General features: G+C 56.8%; 1 protein-coding gene across 4 annotated transcripts; it reads right to left on the reverse strand.

The window, feature by feature from the left end:
• Positions 1-14607: 14607 nt before the first annotated feature.
• Positions 14608-25684, reverse strand: FXYD2 (FXYD domain containing ion transport regulator 2). 4 transcript variants are annotated; one of them, XM_066245710.1, is made up of 6 exons: positions 25542-25684; positions 17854-17892; positions 17626-17700; positions 16828-16864; positions 16189-16219; positions 14608-14760 (listed from the first exon to the last, which is right to left on the reverse strand). In XM_066245710.1, exons 1-5 carry the CDS (start codon positions 25558-25560, stop codon positions 16195-16197), a joined length of 195 nt encoding a protein of 64 aa, XP_066101807.1. In that variant the 5' UTR covers positions 25561-25684; the 3' UTR covers positions 14608-14760; positions 16189-16194. The 4 variants fall into 4 exon arrangements, with proteins under 4 accessions (XP_066101807.1, XP_066101798.1, XP_066101782.1 ...); XM_066245701.1 differs by lacking the exon at positions 25542-25684 and adding an exon at positions 22724-22839; XM_066245685.1 differs by lacking the exon at positions 14608-14760 and adding an exon at positions 15726-15905 and having other exon boundaries at positions 25542-25655.
• Between the last annotated feature and the right edge of the window lie 514 nt (positions 25685-26198).

Raw genomic sequence — 26198 nt, forward strand, 5'->3', positions numbered from 1 at the left:
AAGTGCTCCTTAAACCAAAATTCGGTACGCTTAGCTTGCCCTATGTCTAGGCATGTTTTGCTGTTTATCCTCTTAACATTTTGGATCATAACACCATGGTTATCACTGGAACACAGGGCTCAGAGTCCTGATGTTCCTCCTCCACCAATGGGGACTCTAGGGTCCTGTTGCCCTTGTACAGGCCACTGCTCAGGAGGGTTGGTCAGGGATGAAGGAAGCCCCCAGGGAAGCTGGAGTCCCCTCAGTAGCTGTGGCCTCTCTCCTACTGTTCTCTCTCAGCTCACAACTCTGAAACTGGCTGAGAAGCCAACCTAGAGAGCGTCCATGAAGTTTGAATAATGTGGAGCTGAAGCTCACTGTCAAAGTCCTCCCTGGGGGCGGGGGCAAGTGGGGGAATCGAACTAAGAAAGCAAAGAAGTTCCGTGAGTGGGCGCTCTCTGCCAGCTTCCCAGATGGTCCAGCTGTTCTTCTGCCCCACAAGACACTCGCAAAGGTGTTCATCAAATTGTGGTGAAGCACCTTCTATCTGGAAAGCATCCTGTAGCTTCTCAATTTTTCCTCAAGTGCCCGGTTCCCCCTCTTCACCTGAGTGAGCCTTCCCACACAGCAGGGCAGTGAGGCAGCCACGGCTTTCCCGGGCCAGCCCTGACCGGCCGTGCTCTGTGTACTCCTGCCCCAGACGTCACCTTGGCCTGTGGCTCTCGTCCCCCTGTCCAGTACTGTGGCTGTTCACACATGCATCTGATTTAACTCCTAATTCTTTTACCATGAACCTGCAGAGCTATGCCTGGCCACTCTTGCACAAGGGGCACTCAATACTGTAAATGTTGATTTGACAACTAGACGAGCTCATTCTTACAGGGTTGCAGATACCTGATTACAACTTCATGGGGCTTGCTCCCGGAGGTGAGCTCTTTAACTGGAATCAAAGCTTTAAGCATTGCAGCTCTCACATTAGAGTTTCCGACCTGGAAGGGTGAGCACTTGGCAGGAGAGAGGAGCCTGCAGGAGTAGCTGGCTCTAAAGCCAGCGTCTTGGCGGACACCTGCTCAGCCTGCGCTGCCATCGTCTCCATCGTCATCATCATTGGGTGATGGCATCCAAAGGCATCACATTTACTTTTATTTCTGATCCTCACCCAAAATAGACACTTTGGGTCAGAATGTGTTTTACTTGTTACACAAGTGAAGAAACTGAGGTTCAAAGAGGTTTGTGACATGTCAGAGGCAGATCTACCACAGAGCTAATGTAGCTTAAGCATCAGGGGCTTGGAGGGCCCGGGTGTGTGTTCACACGCTCGGATAACTTGGTAGAATGTCACAGCTTAACTGCAACCCACTGCGGGTGCTCCTCTGTCCCGTTCATGGGTCTGGTGCATTTGGGGATCTGACTCAGGATCCCTAGAGTGAGTGACAGCTCCATTCCATCTGGGGGTGGGAGGGGCATTACGTGGTCCAGAGGGACCGCTCTGTACCATCCTGGCTTGGGCACGGCTGTGCAGGAATGCCACCACCCACAGGGCCAGCTCCATGGCTCTGTTACACGTCACAGGGCCATAAGTTGTATTGCAACATGATCACAGCTGGAGGGACCCACAGCAGAGGAAAAGCCAGGTTCAAAATGCAAGAAGATAGTCTGTGTCAAGTTGTGAAGTAATGTAAAAAAATTATAGAAGTATGTCAGCAGTTAGTTAACACAAATATTAGGTTATTTGTCCAAAATTTGTGATGTTTTTGGTATTTGTTTTTCTTTTTTTCAAGATTTATATTTCTTATGGTTTATTTTTCTCAAGCTATTTTTTCTTATGGTTCTAAATAATCATGTTTATACCTAATTTAACATTCATAATTTTGTACTGTTTTGCTTAAAGAGGTCCTCCTAAATCAGGGGTTGGGAACCTTTTTGGCTGAGAGAGCCATGAACGCCACATATTTCAAAATGTAATTTCGTGAGAACCACACAACGACCCCTGTACATTAAGCATTATTCAATAAAAATTTGGTGTTGTCCCAGAGGACAGCTGTGATTGGCTCCAGCCACCCACACCCATGAACATGAGCAGTAGGAAATGACTGGATTGTAATACATGAGAATGTTTTATATTTTTAACGTTATTATATTTTTTATTAAAGATTTGTCTGTGAGCCAGATGCAACCATCAAAAGAGCCACATCTGGCTCGTGAGCCATAGGTTCCCGACCCCTGTCCTAAATGGTCTAAGCTTCAGGTCCGACAAAAGCTGAATCCGTTCCTTGAACTTCCTCAGGTCACAGTGGTGGCTGAGCTTGGTCCAGAACCAGGTTTTCTGGATTTGGGCCCAGGGCTCTTCCCCCACAGAGATGTAAGTCAGTGTGTAATGTATACGTTTGTACAGAGCTATGCACACAGAAGGTACTTAAAAACCCACAGTTCCCTAAAAAGAGTCCTGCACAATGAAGGGGAAGTCAAGGCCCAGGCCTACGGTAGCAGCCTCGACATGGATGTTGAAAGTCCTCTTCCTAGGAAATCTGGACATTTCACCTGGACCTGACCTGTCAGTCCACAGAGCGGAGGATCTCAGGGATGGAAGACAGGTTAGTGTTGCACTAATCCCCTCCACTCTCTCTCTGTGGGACAACGCCCCTCCTGTCACTGTGATGGGGGCCAGCAGCATGGAGAACTAGACACACGTCAAAGCCCAGGAGTCATGGAAGACACTTGAAGCTCCTCTAACCACTCTGAGCAGAGGAAGTCCCCCAGCCGGAAGTCAAAGTCACAGAAGCAGGGTGATGTAGAGGTGGGTGGGATGCCGGCTGGGGCGGTGAAGGTGAATAGGAAGCTGTGGGGAGGGCGGGATTATCAGCCCAACTTGGCCAATGGACCAGTGGCACCTGAGCTCTCACCTTACTCAGCCCACCTTGGGCTCTGTCTACACCACCCCCGGGGGCTCAGTCTACGCCACCCCCCGGGGGCTCTGTCTACGCCACCCCCGGGGGCTCAGTCTACGCCACCCCCCGGGGGCTCAGTCTACACCACCCCCGGGGGCTCTGGGGGGCTCAGTCTACACCACCCCCCGGGGGCTCAGTCTACACCACCCCCGGGGGCTCTGGGGGGCTCAGTCTACACCACCCCCCGGGGGCTCAGTCTACACCACCCCTGGGGGCTCTGGGGGGCTCTGTCTACACCACCCCCCGGGGGCTCTGTCTACGCCACCCCCCGGGGGCTCGGTCTACGCCACCCCCCGGGGGCTCTGTCTACGCCACCCCCGGGGGCTCAGTCTACGCCACCCCCCGGGGGCTCAGTCTACACCACCCCCGGGGGCTCTGGGGGGCTCAGTCTACACCATCCCCCGGGGGCTCAGTCTACACCACCCCTGGGGGCTCTGGGGGGCTCTGTCTACACCACCCCCTGGGGGCTCTGTCTACACCACCCCCGGGGGCTCAGTCTGCGCCACCCCCGGGGGCTCAGTCTACACCACCCCCGGGGGCTCTGGGGGGCTCAGTCTACACCATCCCCCGGGGGCTCAGTCTACACCACCCCTGGGGGCTCTGGGGGGCTCTGTCTACACCACCCCCTGGGGGCTCTGTCTACACCACCCCCGGGGGCTCAGTCTGCGCCACCCCCGGGGGCTCAGTCTACACCACCCCCGGGGGCTCTGGGGGGCTCAGTCTACACCACCCCCCGGGGGCTCAGTCTACACCACCCCTGGGGGCTCTGGGGGGCTCTGTCTACACCACCCCCCGGGGGCTCTGTCTACGCCACCCCCGGGGGCTCTGTCTACGCCACCCCCCGGGGGCTCTGTCTACGCCACCCCCGGGGGCTCTGTCTACACCCCCCCCCCGGGGGCTCGGTCTACACCACCCCCGGGGGCTCTGTCTACGCCACCCCCGGGGGCTCTGGGGGGCTCAGTCTACACCACCCCCCGGGGGCTCGGTCTACGCCACCCCCAGGGGCTCTGTCTACACCACCCCCCGGGGGCTCTGTCTACACCACCCCCGGGGGCTCTGGGGGGCTCAATCTACACCACCCCCCGGGGGCTCTGTCTACGCCACCCCCCCGGGGGCTCGGTCTACGCCACCCCCGGGGGCTCTGTCTACGCCACCCCCGGGGGCTCTGTCTACACCACCCCCGGGGGCTCTGTCTACACCACCAGACATGTGCTAATACAACCTCTGGTTAAATGCTCCCATAGACAAGGAGCTACCCACCCACCCAGAAGTTCAGTCTCAGTTTACATCTGTGAACAGACACATGGTCCTTTCTTTATTGAACCCGATCTGCGCCAGCCCCGGAGAGCTCAGAGGATGTACCCAATCTCAGCCAGGTGACAGCTCTTCCAATATTTGTAAACAGGCCCCACAAACCTTCCATGTGCCAGGCTAAATATCCTAGTTCTGTCAACTCCTTTTCTGACGTGACTTCCTGCCCCGTCACTCTGCTGGTTTCCCTCTCTGCGTGTACTCAACCTCAACAGTAGCTCGCAGAGAGACAGATGGACCCAACATTCCAGACGAGGGCCGAGCAGCTCCAAGGACAGGAACTAGCATCCTCTTAATAAGTATTTGGCCTCTTACTATTGCTCAAGCCCTTATTGGCTTTAGGGCTAACATGGCAGGAAAGTGGGCCTCTGTCCCATGACCGACTGCTGGGCTGGCGTCCTGAGCCTTGCAATCCCAAGGTGGATTATTGGGGAAGGGGCGTTTTTAGGCACATCACTTGTTGAAGGCTGGGAATATGATGCCTGGGTCACATGGTGCATTTAACACACACCAGGGACTACAGTACAACCTCTGTGAAGTCCTAGCTTGGCCACAGACCTCAGCTGGGAATGCAGGTGTGAGGAGCAAGATGTCCCAATGTTAGTCCATAATGGCACCGAAAGCTTAGCATCTTTACCAAATGTGGCTTTTTAAAAAACAAACTCAGCTGAAAATGCAGAAAGATCTAACACTGAATTTCCCAAGTGTTTCAGGAGAAGGAAATAGGTGATAGGCCAAAACTAATTTATGGTTCATATAGGTTTGAGAAACGCTGGAATAACAAAGGTGAATAGGTTTCTTTCACTGCGGGACTTCTCAGAGCCTTTAAAATGCTAACGGACCTCTCAAATCTCCAAGTGGCAGATACAGGGGACTATTCAAGGATCCCTGTCCTACTTCTCCTGGTCTAAAAACTCCTCCTTCCACTGGCCACTGCCCCCACTCAACCAGAGAAAGCACATGTCAGTTTTTTTTCATTCTCTCAGCAAGTTTGTGCCCAGCTCCTGTGGAAGGTTCAACCAGCGTTTCCAGAAACTACCACACAGTCTCTGTTAAAGGGGGCCTGTGCTCAGTGGAGAAAGATGTGCGATGAACAGAGGGAGGTCCCTATGCTGAACCAAGAGATCAGGGCAGGAAGCGACCTGGAGAGAATCTACCACAAGTGCCTTGTGTCACAAAGGAGGAAACAGTGGCCGGACAAAGGGCATCAGGCCACTGGACCTGAGGGTCAGTGGCAGGGCTTAGCCCCAGGGCTCCTGACCCCTAGGCTTGCCCGCCATCTACTGTGGCACTCCTGGCCCAGGTTGACTTGGCCTCTGCCTCTGGTCTACCAGCTGGGTCTGCCCTGCTCATCACTCCACCCTCAGCAGCCAGGAGGGCGCCAGGCCCATTACAGGTGCTCTACGAGCATCTATTGAATGAAGCTACAAGGGTGGGTAGGGTTAGATGGATTTTATGATCTCACCGATGGCTGAGATTCTGTGAGTCTGTGAAGAGAGCTGCTTGAACTCAGAGAGAGGTATGGTCAGAAAAAGCCAAGGCAGGCTGTGAGTGGGCTTGCAGACGCTGCATGCAGGGCAGGAGAAAGCATGTACCAGGCATCGGGAGGAGGCTTCCTGCAGGATTCCAGGAAAGCCTGGCTCTGTAGCGTGTCTACTCACCTGAGATAGCTACATGTCCGGTCACAGGCTGCTCAGGGCTATGTCTTCCGAGACTCATTGCTTAGAATGGTGTTTTTCAACTGCCCATCTGCGGACAGGTGCTGTTAACACTTTCACACACTGACACAAAATTTCTGGTCTGCGAACCAGAGGTTGAAAACCACTGGGTTAGAACCTTGCAGCTGAACTGAATTGCCCAACTGTTTGTCTGTCAGCCAAAGTAGCTTTGGGAGGGGGAGTGGAGACAAACTATAATAGAGCCATGAACTCCTAATAATAGTGATTATAACTGCTCACTTGCAAGGGGCCCAGAACTGTGCTAAGTACTTTAGAAGCAGAATCTCAGTCACCCTCGAAACAATCCTAGAAGACTAGTACTATTATTGCCACTTTACAGATAATGAAACTGGGTCACAGAAGAATTAAATAACTTGTCTGACTCACCTGGCTAGTAAAACATCAGAGGCCCAAACTTTGAACTGAGCAGTCTGACCTCACAGTCTTCATTCTTTTTCTTGTCATGGATGGTGGGGGGAGTGTTTCTGCTATCACCTTTTTGGAAAGTTTTTAATATGGAAAATATCGTACATATCAAAAGTAGAGAAAATAGTACAAAGAATTACTGTGCACCCTTCTCCTACCTACAACAGTTGTTGACTTGTGCCAATCTCATTTCATCTCTATTCCCACATTCCCCCCCCCCCCACTTCCCACCACCAGGGATATTTTCTAAAGCAAAGCTCATGCATTCTACAATTTCATCTGTAGACCTTTTAGTGTGCATCTCTAAAATCTAAGGCTGGCCCTGGCCGGTTGGCTCAGCGGTAGAGCGTCGGCCTAGCGTGCGGAGGACCCGGGTTCGATTCCCGGCCAGGGCACACAGGAGAAGCGCCCATTTGCTTCTCCACCCCTCCGCGTGCTTTCCTCTCTGTCTCTCTCTTCCCCTCCCGCAGCCAAGGCTCCATTGGAGCAGAGATGGCCCGGGCGCTGGGCATGGCTCTGTGGCCTCTGCCTCAGGCGCTAGAGTGGCTCTGGTCGCAACATGGCGACGCCCAGGATGGGTAGAGCATCGCCCCCTGGGGGGCAGAGCACCGCCCCTGGTGGGCGTGCCGGGTGGATCCCGGTCGGGCGCATGCGGGAGTCTGTCTGACTGTCTCTCCCTGTTTCCAGCTTCAGAAAAATGAAAAAAAAAAAAAAAAAAATCTAAGGCTGAAATCTCATCCTCAGTCACTTGCTTGAGGCTGGGCTGACTGAGAAGTAGCTCGGGCCAGGTACACTCCCCCACATGCACTGGACTTCCAGCTAGCCACCTCCCGACACAGCTAACCTGTGCCCTGGGGCATAGAGGCAGTCAGCTTACTTCCGGGGTTCTCACCTCATAGCTGGGCACAGGGCCTCCCAAAGCATGCTCAGTGTACCGTGCTGCAGCTGTAGCCCCTGCTGTCAGTCTAGCTCCTCTGGTGATGGGGAAAACTAGAGCTGGCAGTCTTCCACCTGGTGGGGTTATTGCCGCAAGGATAACAGGTCTTTCTCCACCAACCCAGACCCAGACCCTAACCCTGGCCATGCCTGTAACCTCAGTTCCCAGTTCAACATGATTTAGGATGCTCTCCTCTGCCTAAGAGGGAACGACTCCCTGCTCAGCCCACTCTAACAGCGAGAGGTGTGGAGAAGAGGAGCAGAAGCACCTGGAGTCAGAGACTCATTGTTCTTCTCCCGAACTGGAAGGGTAATGTCTCAGTTCCTTCATCTGTAAGATGGGAGCATAACACCTACTTCTCAGTGAGGCTGTGAATGTCCAAGGAGATGGGCAAGTTTTCTCTTGTGGAGTTGTTTGGTTGAAAGAGGATGCAGTACTTGCCATGGCCAGCAGGTGTCACCCAAAGACTGGCACTGGAAAACTTGGGTTGGGGAAGGGGTAAAGGTGGAAACTGCTTTGAGAGAATTATCTTACATATTGGACCCAGCTGGACCTGGGGGAAGTGAAAGTTCAGCAGCCCTCAGGATTTCTCCTTAGAAATGTCAGCCTTGGGTTTGGCTCCATCCAGAGTTAGAAGATTAAGCTGTGCCGCTTCCAAAGCATGCTCACAAGAAGACCCCACAATGAGACAGGCATCCATATCCCCATTTTAGAAATAAGGAAATGGAGGCTACAAGAAACAAGTGATTTGCTAAAGGTTACGCAGCCACTAAATGACAAATAGACTTGAATCTTCTGCTTCCACTTTCTGGGTGCTCTGCTGAGCCACAGCCTCAGAGGCCAGACCTTTGAGAGGAGACCTGAGACCGCTGTCCTTGCCCCTCTGGAAAAGTATACAAAGTGCGGGTGCTCCTGAACCCCTGGCATGTGATATGCTGCGCTCTGAGAGGGTCTCGCTTTTCTGGGGCTCAGACTCCACTGCTCAGACTCTGCCGGGCAGCGAGTGGCTGAACTAGATCAGTGTCTCCCAACCCCAACTGTGCAACCCATGCGTGCAGGCAGAGAGAGAGAGAGACACAGACACTGGGGAAAGGGAAGGTTCCAGGCTACAGAATCAGGAATCTCTATTTCCCAGGTAATTTGCAGGTAAGCAGCTCAGCATGGGCCTTAGGATTGGCATTTGGGAAACACTAGACTGGAAAATCTATGAGTTTGTGCTCTATAGTTACACAAACAGTTTCCACTTAAGCTTATCAAAACACCTACCTACACTGAGGTCGCTGGTTCGAAACCCTGGGCTTACCTGGTCAAGGTACATATGGGAATTGATGCTTCCTGCTCCTCCCCCTTCACCCTCTTTCTCTCTCCCTCTTTCCTTCTCTCTCTCTCCTCTCTGAAAAAAAAATGAATAAAGTCTTTAAAAAAATTATAAAAAAAAACACCTACCTAACAGAGTGCCTGGTACATACTTGATACTCAAATATTCAATGGATATTTTGCCAAATGGATGACTTAGAAAGCATGCAATCACCCAGCCCAGTGAAGAACTCTATTGATATTGCTTCGTTCCCCCATTAAAAACCCACTTGGTATTTTTGGAGCACGTTATGGCTTACATATCTTGTATACACCCGATCTCATTCAATCTTCTTAATTTCCATTTTGGACAAGGAAACGGAGGTTCAGAGACACTAAGGGACTTTCCCAGAGCTGCCCAGCCAGTCAGTGGTAGAGCTGAGCTTCAAACCCAGGTCTGTCCCCTACTCTCCCAGCACCTACCTCCTCATGGCACTATTCCTGAGGCATGTTATTTTTACCACACAATTTAAGAGGAAAAATATCAGATCTAGAAGAAAATGAGTCTTTCCAAACTGTCAGGGATCGCCTCCAATTCTGAGAGAGGTGACAAAAGGAGTTTGTGCAGAGACCACAGGATGACGGGCAACCCTGCCTTGTTTGGGGAAGGAGCTCATTGTGGAGCTCCAGGATGGATGGACAGGCCCCACTCAGGTGGCCAGAACAGAGGCACCTGTACTTCCTAGAGTGGCAGTTTGGGAAGCACAGGAGCCTGCCTTCCCCTACCCCTCCTTTCCTCCCTGCTCTACCTGGCCCCAAGGATGTGGCCCTGTTCCCTGGAGGGACATCTCGCTGCCTTCCCACTGCTGGTAGCCTCCACAGTCCCTCTGTCCCCCGGTGTCTGCACAGGGAACCTGGCTCTGGGCCTCCCCTGGTGCCGCAGGGGGGGATGGGCTGGGTGCTGCTGGCCCAGGTTCTCCACCACAGCAGCCCCACCCTTCAGGACATTGTTCAGGGAGGGACGAGAGGCGGAGGGCCCTGAGTCTGATCTTGGACTGGCCAGGTCCCAGGAGGAGACAGGCGCAGCCCCAGGACCCAGCCCAGACACTCCAGCACCATTTGAGCCATGACCCGGACTTGCCACCCCACACTCACTACCTGCCCCAGTGGGGTAGATGTCAACCCCTAAAAACTGTCATAAGAGACAAACAATGTCCTTTGATCTCAGCTGAGGGGCCCACAGTCCAGAGAGAGGCCTGCAGGGAGGCAGGGTGGAGCCGAACCGTTACGTGGGTCTTCAGATGCTGGGGTTGCCTCTTGCACCTTCTGCTCAGTCCTTCCCTGCTTCCTGGTCTGCTCGACTCCTCCCGAGTCCCAAACATCACTAGTAACATGCTCAGGTGTGTGCGCGCACCATAATACACACTCACACACATTCATACATGTACATCTTCTCTCACACAGAATGCACACAAAGCAGAATCCTATAATTAAGGTACTTTTTCACAAACGTTCCTTGGTCCCAGCACAGTAGCCATAAGCGACCTTCCAATGGACTCCAGGGAGCTGGAGAGCCCACAGCTGACCTGGCATGGCCCAGGGGGTGGAACATGGCCCAGGGGGTGGAACACCTCCAAGGACAGGACAGGCCAAGTCCGCATCAGGGCTCAAATGTCTGAGCCGGGCCCTGTGAGCCAGCCTCCTCCTGGGCCCCGGCCCCTCTGAGGGCAGACTCAGGGGCCCTCTGTCTCTTGGCCCTGCCTGAACAGGGTCCTGAGAAGAATGCACTCGACAGAACCTGCAAAAATTAAAGCATTAGGGAAAGGGCGGGGCCCCTGGAGGGGTTCCGAGAGAGCGTGTGTCAAGTGCTGGTGCGGGAAGAGCCTTAGGGACAGTCACTGCAGCAGCCCCTGGTCACCAAGGGCTAGAGCAGAACAAGAAACCTCGAGGGGTTAGAAACTCTTTTTCCATTTGGGGGAACTGAGGCTTAGAGGGGATTTGCCCACAGTCCCATAGTCCATAATTGGCCAACCAGGACTCAAATCCGGGCCTGCTGGTTACATGCTTACGATGTTAACTGTGATGCCAAGGAAGTATTGCTGGCTGTCACTGGACTAACTCCCAAACCCTCACCAAGTGAGCACACATCCCACAACTCCAGCCACCTCCCTGGAATGTAGCACCCAACAGCCCTCTTTACCCCTTGGGGAGCAGGAGGCAGTGAGGCCTGATGTGGGGAATCACTTGTGACCCACCCATTCCTTTGGGCACCCACTCACGTGCTCATTCAGCACACATTTACTTAGCAGGTGCTATGTCCCAGGAATGGGCTCGAACTGGGGGTTGGGAAGACACTGTCAGACACAACCCCTGCCCTCGTGTCACTGGCAGGCAGTGGATAGCAAGACAGGACGGGATGGTCAGAATCAGGGCGATGGGAGGTGGCTCGCCCCTACCCCCCGCCCTGGGTCTGAAATGGCCCAGGAGTTGCCAAGTCCCAGCCAGGCCCTGCTCTGGTCCGGCACCTAAGGGCAGAGGCCGTTCCCTGGTGATTTTATTAACGGCATGGGGAGCATAGGGTCCACGGACAGGAGACTGGAAACGTCACTGACCTCAGAGCAGAGGATACTGAGCGGGCTGGGTTTGGCATAACTGTTACTGGTTGGTAGGCCTTTCAAAAAACAAAGACCATGAGAGAATTCACCATGCTCCTGGCTCTGGCCAAACCGACCTCGTCTTTGCTTTGGAAGTGTGTCTTTTTGTCCTGCCATCATCACTTGCCACGTGTCTCTGCTTAACTACCAGGAGGAAGCCGGAGTGGGTTTATGGTGTGTGTGCGCGTAGGCACATGTGCACACCAGCCTTCCCTGAGCCCAGCTTCCACGGGGGCTGGAGGGGAGAAGGGGATCAACCCCCACCCCCAATCACCCCTTCCTGAGGCCCTTGACTTTGAAGCCAATGCCTGGAATTTTTGTCTTGCATTTTCTTTTCCTAAAGCCAAGTCCAGAGAGAGACCACAGATTTCTCAAGGTCACACAGAAGGCTGAGGGCAAAACTGGCCCTGAGGCCGGATTTCTACCTTCTTTGGCACTGGCTGTGCTGAGCTGCAGGTAACTTTCTGAGGCCACGGATCGGATCGCTGCCCCAACTGGGAACTTCCCGCTTTCCTATCCTTCCCCCTGCCCCGCTCCCCTGGGGAATTCCTCTTGGTGACAACAAGGAAGCCCTTTGGGAGAAGTGACACTGAGAGTTTCTTAAAAAGGGAACTAAGTTTTGAGATCTAAGGTGGAGGGCACCCCAGAGTGCCTGCTAGCATCAGGGCGGGGCGGGACAATGGCGGTCACCAGGTCAGAGTGGGCAGCCCAGGAAGCCCGAGGTGAGCTGCGAGTCTGAGGCTAGGGTGCTGCCACCCGACACAGCTTGTGCCAGGCCCTTTCTGGGTGAGACTTGTCCACGGTGGGAGAACCCCTCACCCTGTCTCCTGTCGCCACCTCCCTAACCACTCTGATGCCTGTCAGGCTGAAGCCCAGGACACCAAGTTTCCCAGTTCCAAGTAGGATTTCTTCTCAAGCCCTTTTCACTCAACAGCAAAAAGCCTAAGTGTCCCCCAGTCTGGGAGACACCTACTGCCACCAGAGCCTGGGGGAGCAGACAGACACAGCACGGTGTCACTGTGCCCCCACCTGGCCTTCCCAAGGCCCTTGAGAGAGGCTGCGGTGGCCTTGGGTCCGTCTTCCCAGCCAGGGACTCACCCACGGCACAGGGCTGGTGGCCATGGCATTGGCCTCTGATGTCCCCCACCCCAGAGGCCCTGTTGGACCGCACACAGTTCAGAGCTCAGCCGCCTGGTGCCATAGATCAACCCCCCCTCCCCCGCAGCCGCACAGCCCTGGAGTGAGGTGGGGCAGAAGGAGGGCGGGAGGGGAGGCTCACACCCCCTCTGCCCTGGCCTCGTTTCAGCACCGCCCTCCACCTCCACCTGCCGCCCCCCTCTGCCCAGGGAGCCCGCTCTCTTTGACAGCTGTAGAACCAGTGTTTTTCAGAGTGCCTTCACCTTGCTCAGCTGGGGAGAGGCTGAGCTGGCTTGGGGGGCTCCCCCAAGGTCCCAAAGTTTAGAAACATCAGAGGCCTGTGCCAAGGGCACCGTCCCCCAGGAAAGGAGATCAATACCTGTAAGGAGCCAGAGATCACCAGTCCAAGCCTCTGATTCTTCTGACGAGGAAACCAGGGACACGGAAAAGAGGGCCCTGCCCTGCCCTCCCCGCCACCCCCACTCCAGGCTCTGCTTCTGCCCTCACCACCCCCCATATGTGTGACTCCCCATCGATTAAGGGCTGCAAAGGTGGCGGGTTTGGGCCGTGGCCAGGCCATGGAGCTGAAGCGCTCACCAGGCACTCACTACTCCTGCCCCACCCTGGACCTGGTGCCCTGCTCCTCCTGTGCACGGTGCTGCAAGGGAAGGCCAGGGCAGAGCAGGCTCCAAGGAAGACCCCAGGGCCCCAGCGTCCAAGGCCAGCAGGTGCCCTTGGGGTCCAGAACACTCTCTCAGAACTGGAGGGAGCTGTGGTGAGGACACCGCCGGGCAGGGCGGAGCTGCTTGCCCCTCCCTGGGACTGACCGGGAAGCAGGTCAGGTTTTCCTGGGGCCTCTGACACTCCCTCCTAAGGGCACTGGTCCCCTGCCTGCCACTCTCCTCGCGCACCCACCTACTAAGCCGGTGACTTTCAACCCTGGCTCCATCTTAAGCCCTTTTAACCTCCTGGGGAGGTTAAAAACCACCAATGCCCCCACCAGTTAAGTCAGAATACCTGCAGCTCGGGTCGGGAAGCATCCTTCAGGCAGCTAACCTCTTTACCTGGCCACCACACAAACGTCCCGCCTGATGTTTCCACCCCTCTCAGTGATATTGATGACCTAAACTCACTCTGTGGGGTCAGAGGCTTCATGGCTCCCCAAGCCTGGGGAGGGGGTGCAGGTCACATAGGGTCCCTACTTTAGGAACAAGTGAGGGCTCAAGAACCTCACAGCCAAGAATTACCCCAGACCAGGGCATGCTGCACCCAAAGGATGTGCGAGTGGCATGAGCAGAGATCAGAGCTCTCCCAGGAATCAGGCCTCCCAGCTGACCATTCAAGAGGGCGGCAAAGGACCCCACAGTCCTTGGCCACGCTGGGTTGAAAACCCAAGTTTGAAAGGATTCTTTGTAAGACACATGCTCCCTCTGGTGGTAATAATGGGAATTGCATGTCCCTGGACTAAGGCTCTTTGACGCTGTTATGGTTAAGAATAATTGATCCAATCGCTTCTCAGGCTTGGGTGTTCTTTGTGACTCAAATTGTAATACTGAATTGTGGAAAATTCCAAGTGAAGTGAAAGTTCAGTGGCTGCCAGTCCATGTGACCTTCATGGAAAGGGAAGGGGAAGTGACCAAAAGGGCCCAGACCAGGAGCAGGTCACAGGCCTCAGAATGCCACCAGGATCCACAGTTGTCAGCACTAGCTGCTCTCCAGACTCCAGAGTCACCTGTGAACAGGTTAAGCATCAGTTTGAGTGAGTCCGCCCCAGGACTGCTATTCAATAGGCCTGGAGGAGATGGTGGGTATCTGGTGGTTTGAACAGCACTCCAGTTTCTCTGGGAAGATAGCCTGGTACCTGTGGGAGCCTCGTGCTCCATGGGATGGAGGGCTCACAGCAGGGCGGAGAGGGAAGGAGACTCCCCCAGAACCATTTTCTCGCCAAAGCCACTGGAACTCCCCTGTGTTGGCGGACTCAGAACCTGCGTATGAAGACACTCTCTTCTCTACCACTCTGATTTCCGCCCCGTGGGCCACAGGCCTGGAGTTCCCCCTCTTTCTGTTTGCATTGCTGCTGTATCTAAGGAGCTTCCGGAGCTCCCAGCAGCCCCCTGGGTGGACCTGCCCCACTCCTGTTCATGCTTCCCACTGTCCTGGACAGCCCGCGTGTGCCCCATCTCATGTATACAAATACCTAGTGCTGTTTAGGGGCTGGCCCCTCACATTTTATTTGTCACTGGTGGGCCCACATTCAGAGCACATTCTGAAAAGGGAGGATTATTTTTGCCCTTGGAAGGGCTGTCTGTGCTCAAGCCTTCTGTGGTTCTGTGAGGGCTGGGGGTCTTCAGGACCTAGGGGCAGAGGAAAAAGACACAGACCTCAGTTCTCAGGTGGAATGGTAGCTTACCCCGCCCCTGCTCCTCAGTCACACCCTGTTCATTTCAAAATCCACTAACTTGCCATTTCTCCCTTCCCCTCCCTGGGAGGCGTGCAGATCCAAATGAGGAAACGGGACACTATGTGGCGCCACGCTCCCATTGTCCCATCCAGCCTCCTGGAGGCTTCTATAGGGAAAGGGGGGAGAGGGCAGACAGGCCCAAGAGCGCTGGGCTGCACTGCAAGGGGAGTGCAGGCATTAAGAAGTCAGACATCGTGGGAGAGCCAGTCCAACACTGCCTCAGGCTGAAGCTGTCCTGGGAGGGGCCTGCCAGAATGTACAGGGGGCTGTAGGAAGTAGGAACAGGGCCCACCCTCCCTGGCCCCTCCCCGGCCCCAACCCCGGGATTAGCCAAGCCAGCACTCAAATGCATGGACAAGAGTGGCTCTAGATGAGGTCCCCTGGCCCCACAAGTAAAAGGAGGTGGGTGGCCTGAGCTTAGCAACAGGGTCAGCAGGCAGGAGACAGCATGTGCTGAGGCCCGCACCAGGCCTTGCAGACCACCCACCCTGGCATATTGGTGCATTTGGGGAGATGGCAGAATACACAATGTGGCCACCAACTGCTACACTTTTGGCAGCCCAGGCTTGTCCACAGCAACTGGTAGTGGGGTAGCTCCAACAGAGGTACCCAGAACCTGGGCGGATAACCAGGCAGCACCCAACAGACCCAATGGCTTTGAACTTGTGACATTCAGACTCCTGGGTTTCTCTCTGTCTGGCAGTTGAAAGACAGGCTGAGTCCTCTATCCTGGGCTCTCGGTAACTTAGGGGGTGAGGAGAGGTCTATCTGCTCTAAGGGGCAGGGGCGCCTGAGCAATGCACTCCAGCCTGGAGGAGTGAGTCATGGCAGTTACAGGAGAGAGACAAGCCACAGAAGGAGCCAGCTCTAAGCTCAGCTTTATTATTAGAAAGACGGGGTAGGAGAGGGCTATGCCTGTCCAGGGGTCACATGAAGCCTGGTACTTCCTTCAGCCCGAGGGCCTCGCAGTGCTGAACAGAAGTGTGCAGCTCGGGGGAGGCTTCTCCGCTGTCCCCCACGCAGCAGTGGTGCAGCTGACTGAAAAGACAAAGCCGGCTTGGGCTGTGATGGGGCAGAGGTGGGCGTGATGGGGCAGAGGTGGGCGTGATGGGGCAGAGGCCGGCCTCCGTCCCAGTCCTGCTGTTCTCACTCTCTCTGGCATCTCGCAGCCTCCACACAGGCCAGCCCCTGGCCATCATCTAAACACACGTGACGGGTGACAGATGGAAGATCCTAAAACTCTTCCTGCCCAGTCCCAAGCTCTTTCTTATTTCTCCACATCCATCCCTGGAGGCACCCCTGCCCACCCCTCCAAACATACCTATCGTTACAGCTCGTCTCCACTGACTGGCCTGGAAGGGATGAGGGAAAAGGACAGGTAAGAGGTCAGTAGGGGAGGAGGCCAGTCTTGGGTCCCCGAGGGTGGGGCCTTCCTAACAGGCATCAGAGACCCAAATTCTCAGCCTGCCCCCCCCCAGCAGACATCACCCTCTGCGGGCACTCCCCCCCCAGCAGACATCACCCTCTGCGGGCACTCCCCCCCCAGCAGACATCGCCCTCTGCGGGCACTCCCCCCCAAGCAGACATCGCCCTCTGTGGGCACTCCCCCCCAGCAGACATCACCCTCTGTGGGCACTCCCCCCGCCAGCAGACATCACCCTCTGTGGGCACCCCTCCCAGAAGACATCACCCTCTGCGGGCACTCCCCCCCCAGCAGACATCGCCCTCTGCAGGCACTCCCCCCCCAGCAGACATCGCCCTCTGCGGGCACTCCCCCCCCCCCAGCAGACATCGCCCTCTGCGGGCACTCCCCCCCAGCAGACATCGCCCTCTGCGGGCACTCCCCCCCCAGCAGACATCGCCCTCCCCCCCAGCAGACATCGCCCTCTGCGGGCACTCCCCCCCCCCCCCCCCCCCCCCCCCCCCCGCCCAGCAGACATCACCCTCTGCGGGCACTCACCGGTGCTTCTTTTTGCCCCCGCAGCGGAGTCTTTTGCCTGAAGAGAGAAAAGAGGTCGGTTTCCACTGGCCGCTCAGCTCCAGGGAGACCCTCCCTCCGCTGGAGAGATGCCGGTGTTCGCAAACGCGGCCCAGAGGGCCGGGGTCCCCTGTCCACTAGCAGCGGCCCAGACCGCCAGCTGGCAGCCACACTTGCTTTCTGGCAGCTGCTGGGGGACACTCGTGGGTTCGGCGGAGTCAGCGCTGCCCTGACTGGCTGGGGAACCATGAGCAGGGGCTGCTCTGCTCAGGGTGAGTCTTATTTTTAATCTGGAAACTGGTGACAGTGTGGCCATCGTCAGTGTTGCTGAGAGGGTGACAAGGGCCAGGGAAGTGCCAGGTCAGAGGGGGTGGGGTGTCCAGTAGGGGGTAGCTCCCACCTGTTACCTGACCCCCTCCCCCATTTACGCTGGAGCTTCCGTGTCCCAGGAAGCCGGCCCTCCCACCTGGCAGCTTCTCCTGCGTCCACTACAGGGTGCTCCTGAGAGCTACGGAGCCTCCTCTGTGTGGTCCAAGGACCATGTAGGGAGACACCCCAAGATGCCTCCCTCCACTGGGGTGTCCCTCAGTTCCCAAGTCCGGCACAGGGGAGGGGAGTGGGGCAGAGAGCCTCCCTCATCCTCTCCAGGGTCTGGAAAGGGGGCGGAAGGGCTCTCCCCACCCCCCTCTGCTACCCGAAAAGCCAGTGGGCTCCGCGGCTCTGAGAAGAACCGTGCTGCCGCCCAGCACCCCCTGCCCACCTGAGGTTGACCCCACTTACTGAGGATGATGATGAGCCCCACGACGAAGGCCAGGCCGGCGAAGATCAGGCCCCCGTTGCGGACAGTCTCGTAGTCTGAAGGAGGAGAGGGCAAGGAGGCGGAGGGGTTATCCGGGCAGCCCCACAGTCACCAGGGAAGTGAGGGGCATATGGCCCAGGGCTGGGAACAATTGGGGGTCGGGGGGGGGGTAGGCTCAGGAAGGCAGGCGGAGGGCCAACCAGGCTTACCGTAGTGGAATGGGTCCACATCCCCCTTGGGACTGCCACCTGGAGAAGGAGCAGAGACAGGGTGAGGGCAGGGCACAGACACAGACGGTGGAGCTCCGCCCTTGTCCTGCCCCCAGGGTCCAGGTGGGCGGACAGGCAGAGAGAGACCTTGGGAGAGGAGGCGGGTAGGTTGGCAATGCCTCTGCCAGAGAGGGCGTCTGCCCGAGGCTGCTTCTGGCACGGTCGCCTCCGGACCGAATCCTAAGCATCCAGAGCGGGAGCCACGCGGCCTGCGGGGCCTCCGGCAGCTCCGGAAGAGGAGCGCTCTCTCCTCCCCTGCTTCACACGAAGGGGGGAAAGGCCAGGAAAGACGGCTCCCCAGTGGCCTCTCCTCATAAGACTAATCAGCTGCAAGGGGCTTCGCAAATATTTGCGAGACGAATGAGTAGATGAACAGAAGGAGGAAACTGAGGCCCAGCTCAGACACTTGTTTAGAATCCCAAGGAAAGTTGGAGGCAGAACTGGTCTCAAACCAGATTTCTAGACGCTTCCCTCTTGGGTTTCTGTCCTCTGGTACATTATTTAAGAAACATTTATATGCAGTGCTTACTGCAGGCCAGACTAAGGCTGACAAAGTGTTCACTTATTTCATCATCATAACGACCCTGCGAGGCATTAATATACGATCTCAACAACATGGAGGCACAGAGAGGTTAACTAACTCACCCCGGTTACATGGTTGTGAAGAGTAAACTGGGACTTGAACCCAGAAAATGGGTTGCTGGGAATCAAGAAGCTTCACCCTTTTGGTAAGCTGCCTCTTGGACAGTCAGTCAGAAGAAAGGAGATGTTCCAAGGCTAAATCATGTGGTCCTATCCCCTGCCTCCATGGTCCAGTGTCCCCCTGCCTCCATGGTCCAGTCCCCATGCCTCCATGGCCCAGTCCCCTGCCTCCATGGCCCAGTCCCCCTGCCTCCATGGCCCAGTCCCCCAGCCTCCATGGCCCAGTCCCCTGCCTCCATGGTCCAGTCCCCCTGCCTCCATGGCCCAGTCCCCCTGCCTCCATGGTCCAGTCCCCTGCCTCCATGGTCCAGTCCCCTGCCTCCATGGCCCAGTCCCCCTGCCTCCATGGCCCAGTCCCCCTGCCTCCATGGTCCAATCCCCCTGCCTCCATGGTCCAGTCCCCTGCCTCCATGGTCCAGTGTCCTTCTTCCATGGTCCAGTCCCCTGCCTCCATGGTCCAGTGTCTTCTTCCATGGTCCAGTCCCCCTGCCTCCATGGCCCAGTGTCTTCTTCCATGGTCCAGTCCCCCTGCCTCCATGGCCCAGTCCCCCTGCCTCCATGGTCCAGTCCCCCTGCCTCTTGGTCCAGTGTCCTGCCTCCATGGTCCAGTCCCCCTGCCTCCATGGTCCAGTGTCCTGCCTCCATGGCCCAGTCCCCCTGCCTCCATGGTCTAGTGTCCTGCCTCCATGGTCCAGTGTCTTCTTCCATGGTCCAGTCCCCCTGCCTCCATGGTCCAGTCCCCCTGCCTCCATGGTCCAGTGTCCTTCTTCCATGGCCCAGTCCCCCTGCCTCCATGGTCAGTCCCCCTGCCTCCATGGTCCAGTGTCCTGCCTCCATGGTCCTGTCCCCCTGCCTCCATGGTCCAGTCCCCCTGCCTCCATGGTCCAGTCCCCCTGCCTCCATGGCCCAGTCCCCCTGCCTCCATGGTCCTGTCCCCTTGCCTCCATGGTCTTGTCCCCCTGACTCCATGGTCCTGTCCCCCTGCCTCCATGGTCCAGTCCCCTGCCTCCATGGTCCAGTCCCCTGCCTCCATGGTCCAGTGTCCTTCTTCCATGGTCCAGTCCCCCTGCCTCCATGGTCCAGTCCCCTGCCTCCATGGTCAGTCCTCCTGCCTCCATGGTCTAGTCCCCTGCCTCCATGGTCCAGTCCCCCTGCCTCCATGGTCCAGTCCCCCTGCCTCCATGGTCCAGTGTCCTGCCTCCATGGTCCAGTCCCCCTGCCTCCATGGTCAGTCCCCCTGCCTCCATGGTCCAGTGTCCTGCCTCCATGGTCCTGTCCCCCTGCCTCCATGGTCCAGTCCCCCTTTCTCCATGGTCCAGTGTCCTGCCTCCATGGTCCAGTCCCCCTGCCTCCATGGTCCAGTCCCCCTGCCTCCATGGCCCAGTCCCCCTGCCTCCATGGTCCTGTCCCCCTGCCTCCATGGTCCAGTCCCCCTGCCTCCATGGTCCTGTCCCCCTGCCTCCATGGTCCAGTGTCCTGCCTCCATGGTCCAGTCCCCCTGCCTCCATGGTCCAGTCCCCCTGCCTCCATGGTCCAGTGTCCTGCCTCCATGGCCCAGTCCCCCTGCCTCCATGGTCTAGTGTCCTGCCTCCATGGTCCAGTGTCTTCTTCCATGGTCCAGTCCCCCTGCCTCCATGGTCCAGTCCCCCTGCCTCCATGGTCCAGTGTCCTTCTGCCATGGCCCAGTCCCCCTGCCTCCATGGTCAGTCCCCCTGCCTCCATGGTCCAGTGTCCTGCCTCCATGGTCCTGCCCCCTGCCTCCATGGTCCAGTCCCCCTGCCTCCATGGTCCAGTCCCCCTGCCTCCATGGCCCAGTCCCCCTGCCTCCATGGTCCTGTCCCCTTGCCTCCATAGTCCTGTCCCCCTGACTCCATGGTCCTGTCCCCCTGCCTCCATGGTCCAGTCCCCTGCCTCCATGGTCCAGTCCCCTGCCTCCATGGTCCAGTGTCCTTCTTCCATGGTCCTGTCCCCCTGCCTCCATGGTCCAGTCCCCTGCCTCCATGGTCAGTCCTCCTGCCTCCATGGTCTAGTCCCCTGCCTCCATGGTCCAGTCCCCCTGCCTCCATGGTCCAGTCCCCCTGCCTCCATGGTCCAGTGTCCTGCCTCCATGGTCCAGTCCCCCTGCCTCCATGGTCAGTCCCCCTGCCTCCATGGTCCAGTGTCCTGCCTCCATGGTCCTGTCCCCCTGCCTCCATGGTCCAGTCCCCCTTTCTCCATGGTCCAGTGTCCTGCCTCCATGGTCCAGTCCCCCTGCCTCCATGGTCCAGTCCCCCTGCCTCCATGGCCCAGTCCCCCTGCCTCCATGGTCCTGTCCCCCTGCCTCCATGGTCCAGTCCCCCTGCCTCCATGGTCCTGTCCCCCTGCCTCCATGGTCCAGTGTCCTGCCTCCATGGTCCAGTCCCCCTGCCTCCATGGTCCAGTCCCCCTGCCTCCATGGTCCAGTCCCCTGCCTCCATGGTCCTGTCCCCCTGCCTCCATGGTCCAGTCCCCCTGCCTCCATGGTCCTGTCTCCCTGCCTCCATGGTCCAGTGTCCTGCCTCCATGGTCTAGTCCCCCTGCCTCCATGGTCCAGTCCCCTGCCTCCATGGTCCTGTCCCCCTGCCTCCATGGTCCAGTCCCCCTGCCTCCATGGTCCTGTCCCCCTGCCTCCATGGTCCTGTCCCCCTGCCTCCATGGTCCAGTCCCCCTGCCTCCATGGTCCAGTGTCCTGCCTCCATGGTCCTGTCCCCCTGCCTCCATGGTCCAGTCCCCCTGTCTCCATGGTCCAGTTCCCCTGTCTCCATGGTCCAGTCCCCCTGCCTCCATGGCCCAGTCCCCCTGTCTCTATGGCCCAGTCCCCCTGCCTCCATGGCCCAGTCCCCCTGCCTCCATGGTCCAGTGTCCTGCCTCCATGGTCCAGTCCCCCTGCCTCCATGGTCCAGTGTCCTGCCTCCATGGCCCAGTCCCCCTGCCTCCATGGTCCAGTGTCCTGCCTCCATGGTCCAGTCCCCCTGCCTCCATGGTCCAGTGTCCTGCCTCCATGGTCCTGTCCCCTGCCTTTATGGCTCAGTGTCCTCTGCCTCCATGGTCCTGTGCCCCGCCTCTATGGCCCAGTGTCCTGCCTGCAGGGGCTTGTCCCACCCTGCCGTGGAGCCACTCAGCAGGAGCCCAGTGCTCCAGCCCCACCCACCACCCTGTGGACAGAGCACAGCCGCCCTTGGGAAGCTACAGGACAGCCTGGCCAGAGCGTTTCAGCCACGGCTGTGGGTAGCCCCTGTTTCCCGCTCTGCTTGAACCCTTTCTTGGCACTAGGGAAGTCATGCCCAAGGTCAGAGGAATGTGCAAGTTGGCACTTCCTAACCTGTGCTGAACTGTGTCCTGGGCTGTGGGAGGCGCAGGGCCTGGTGAGCTCCGCTGTCCCAGCAGCAGGCTCCCTAGGGCAGAGTGAAGAGGCTAGAAGGGGCCAGCCTGGGTCTGGACACCAGAGGCCAGGGGAGGCAACAGGTGCCCATCCCCACACACAAGGCCTTCAAGGGTGTCTCAGTTCGGGTCTTGTTCCAGGTCACATGGGGAGTTAGTATCAGAGCCATGATGAGACTCGTGACTTCCTCACCACCCCAGGAAACCATCCCCTCCTTAACCACCTCACCTGGAGCCTTTGATGAGCTTGCCCCCCATCACTCAAGCCCTCATCTTTTCTGGATTTGGCTCAGAGCCCACCACAGCCAGCAAAGGCCCTTGCTGGATTCCAGGCTCCGTTACAGGAACCCTGCTGGGAGCATGCCACTTCACCGGAGGCTCTCCCCCTCAGCCGGCCTGGCTTGAAAGCTGAGCAGAGAGGCTGGCTGCTTCCCCTGCCGACCCCATCGGGCTCCTGCCCCTCAATTCCAACCAGGCTCCCACTCGGTGCCCGGGATTTTGCTGTTCAAGCTATATTTCTTTGGAGTTAAGGCAGGATCCTCTTTCAAAAGCAAATTTTCTGAGACAGGAGACTGGCTCAGGGTGAGAGAGGGGTGCTTTGTACCCTGAAAGGCAGAGGCCAGGAGAGGAAAGAGTGTGTCCAGCTCACACCTCCAAGAATAGGTCCAAGCGAAGCTGCCTCCAGCTCGGCGCACACTCACACACTCACCATCGTCCGTGGACAGCCCAGCCATTTCCTCAGTGGACTGGGCTCCGTTCCACTGCCTTCCTCCTGCGTCTGAGTCAGGGAGAATGTCCCCCCGCGGGGGCCGGGGATGAGGTGGGGGCATTAAACATTAACAGTGCCAGCTAATATTTACCCTGGTCACAAGAAGAGCCCTGGTGTGGACAGAGGGGCTCCCGCTGAGGCACGAGGAGGTGCTTGGGCAGGCAGGGACGGGCAGGCGGTGTCTGGGTTTCCAAACACTCCCAAAGGAAATTTCCAAAGAGGAGGGTCAGGGATGGTTGGCCATGTGTTCCTCCACAAGCCGGGGGAGCCACAGCTGGGGCTATGGCCATGCATGGGAAGTGGGAGTTTCAAGCTGCGTTCAGTGTATACTATAACCAAGGGCAATGTCATGCTCCCATGGAGGCCCCAACCCTAGTTGCCATCACCTCACCAACCAATGCAGAGATCACTGTTTCAGCTGGTGTTTTGGACTTGCTATTGGAGGCTTCCCTGGGCTGGTCCCCGAGGTGCCTGTTCCCTCTCACCTCATGCTCACCCCGAACCCTCCATGCAGGGCCATACCTCCAGGCCTCAGCCACAGCTCCTCTGTTACCTTCTTCGTCCATCAGCCTGTACCCAGCTGCTCACAGCTCAGCCAGAGAAGCTCCAGCCATCCTCAATAAGCTTCTCTTCCTCGCCACCGGGCAAGGGAAGCATGCAGGCTGGCCCAGACGGCATGGCCCTCTAGTTGTTGACATGCCGGGCTCCGGTGGGGCACTGGGGTTCCTTCAAGAAGGGGCCAAGCCTTCCCACAGGGAGAGTGCCCTGCCTTTATAATTACAATGCACTTTCCCGACTGTTATTTCCTTGAGCTTCATCTTCCTCATTTTACAGTTGAGGCATCCATGGCACAGACTGGGCAGGACTGTGGCCAAGATCATCCAGCCAGCGAGGGGGAGGTGGGGACTGACAGCTGGCCTTTGGCTGTAGGAGTCAGGTGCTTTCCCATAGCTCTGACACCACCCCCTGGCCACAGTGCCCCCTTAACCTCCAGGGCCCTGGTGAGGGCACTTCGTAGGCGCTGAGCTTCCTGGCTGAGTTCTAGTCAATTGAAACTGGCTTCCCCAAAACAGCTGGTGTTCAATAGTATCCAAGGCCAATGGTCAGTGTCTCCTGGGGGTGGGTTAGTCATTCTCAAGGGAATGAATCTGTTATTAATCCTCTTATTAATCTTTCTTGAGCAGTGATAGGGGTCAAGGTTTGAGTTCACTACCTGGCTCTTCCACTTGCTAAGTATGTGGTCTCTGTCAAGTGACTTGAGTTCTCGGTGCCTCAGTCTCCTCATCTGGACAGTGAGACTGCTCCCCACCTCACAGGGAAAAGTGAGCATGGCACAGGGCCTGGTACACAGTAAGTGTCATTTCTGTCACTGTGATATTTGTGTTAACAAAAGAAAGAATAGGCATTGTTAACTTTCTGTTGAACATTGGCTACTGGACACAGAAAAGCCAAGCGCCCCACGATGGAGGTGAGCTGGAAAGAGAATGCACCACACTGCGGCCGGGAGCACAGCCCCTCCAGGGCTCTTCTGCCGTTAGGGTCAAGTGATGAGTAGTCACGAAAATTTCACAACAGCTAATGTTTATTGGGGGTGACCACATGTCACACTCTGCACATACTGTCCCATTGAAGCCAGCTGTGCTCCCTCTAGAGATAAAGAAACTTAGGCTGATTTTTTGCCCCTCCCCCCCAAAAACGACCCCTGGAGGTGGCCAGGGCATTGTCATGATGCCCCCTGAGGATACCAGAAAGACTGAGGGCAGGGAGAGGAAGGACTTGTCTTAAACACCCAGTTAGTGACAAAACCAAGGCTAGACATTCAGGCGCCCGAGCCAGTGCCCCCCAAACAGGCCACTCTCCACACAGGGCACCATGTCCCTCACACATTTTCTTGGCATCTCAGTGTGTTCTATCTTTCTAAGCCATTAAGAATTATTTCTGGAATAATAAGGGATATAAAAATAGCTCTGGTGGGGTAGCTCCATTGGTTAGAGACTGACATGCCAAGGTTGTGGGTTCGATCCCTGGTCAGGGCACATACAACAATCAACCAGTGAATGCATAAATAAGTGGAACAAATTGATGTTTCTCTTGCCCTCTCTCACTTCCTCTCTCTCTTAAAAGCAATCAATAAATAAAACTAAAACATTTAGGAGAAAAGGTAGATAGATAGATGATAGGTAGATAGATAGATGATAGATAGATAGATAGATAGATAGATAGATAGAGAATAGACAAAAAGAGGAATAGGCAAAGCAAGTTGATACTGCATTTCTGAACTCTATGTGCAAGGCACTGTTTTAAGTACTTAACAAAAATTAAGTCATTTAATCAGCACAATCCTGTAAGGTAAGAGGGGCATCATCATCACCTGATGTTATAGAAGAAGAAACTGAGGCACAGGGAATTTAAATAACTTGCCAGAAGTCAAGCAGCTAGGAAGTAGAAAAAGAAACAAGATTTGAACTCAGCAGCCTGGCTTCAGAGTTCCTGCAGGTGGACAATGGATGGACAGATAGAAGAAAAGGCTGTTGGACAAGTCGTCTCTCCAGCCCTTGAAGAGAGCTGAGATGCTCAGAGTGTGGACTGCAGTGTGCCCAGGACTCCATGCTGAGATGTCCTTGTTTAGAAATCCTGCCTCTCCTCATCTCTGCTTCTCCTGCACTCCTGGGGGCTGGTGGGTGCACGCGGAAGTCACAAGGTGGCCACCTGTGCCGGAGCCGGGGCAGGTGGGCGGGATGGGGCCGAGGGGGCTCACCTAGGTTCCACCTGTCCATGGCAGGAGCTGCTGGCCGTGTCCCCGCGAAAGAGAGCTGTGCAGAGCCTGTTGCTGAGGGCCTGGGTGGAAAGTGCGCTCCCTCCCTCCACACCTCTGCCAAACCCGGAGAAGGAAGAAACAAAGGCAAGGAGGAGGGGCTGGTCAGGGAGCCTGCACCTTGTGCCAGCCTGCTTGGGCGGGCCAAGGCCAGGGATCCAGGTGAGAACAGGGCACCTGAGGCAGGGGAAGCTGTGAGCCCCTGCAGAGCGAACCACAGCCCCCCTCTGGGACAGGTGCCACACCCTGCCCCCTCCCGGCAGCCTAGGGTGCCCGCAAAGGTTACCAGAACCCAGGAGGACACTGGCTGAGGCTGGAGCCGGCAGTGTCATAGCCCCTGCTCTCCACCTAGCCCCTGGGCTGCTGGTGACTGAGGGTGACTGAGGGAGACACTCGGGAGCATGTGTGGGCCCCCAGGCTTTATTTAGCTGTTCCTCATTCCTTCAGCCCAGTTGGGTCTTTGCCCTGATAGATCCTGTCCCAAGACTCCGTTCTACAGCTAGGAGCCCCCTAACGCTGCATAGCAGCCCCTTGGAAGCTGCCCCAGGTGGAGCACGTGCCTTTCAGGAGGCACCAGCTGCAGCCTTGTCTGTCATTTCC

The sequence above is a fragment of the Saccopteryx bilineata genome, chromosome 1 (genome assembly GCF_036850765.1).
Source record: "Saccopteryx bilineata isolate mSacBil1 chromosome 1, mSacBil1_pri_phased_curated, whole genome shotgun sequence".
Taxonomy (NCBI): domain Eukaryota; kingdom Metazoa; phylum Chordata; class Mammalia; order Chiroptera; family Emballonuridae; genus Saccopteryx; species Saccopteryx bilineata.

Bases quoted from the DNA above. Each gene is read 5' to 3' on its own strand.
- FXYD2 (XM_066245701.1), bottom strand. From the start codon at position 22,748: ATGGCTGGGCTGTCCACGGACGATG. The intron at 17,701-17,853 runs GTAAGCCTGGTT...CTCCTCCTTCAG, and splicing joins TGTGGACCCATTCCACTACG to ACTACGAGACTGTCCGCAAC. The intron at 16,865-17,625 runs GTAAGTGGGGTC...TTCTCTCTTCAG, and splicing joins GGGGCTCATCATCATCCTCA to GCAAAAGACTCCGCTGCGGG.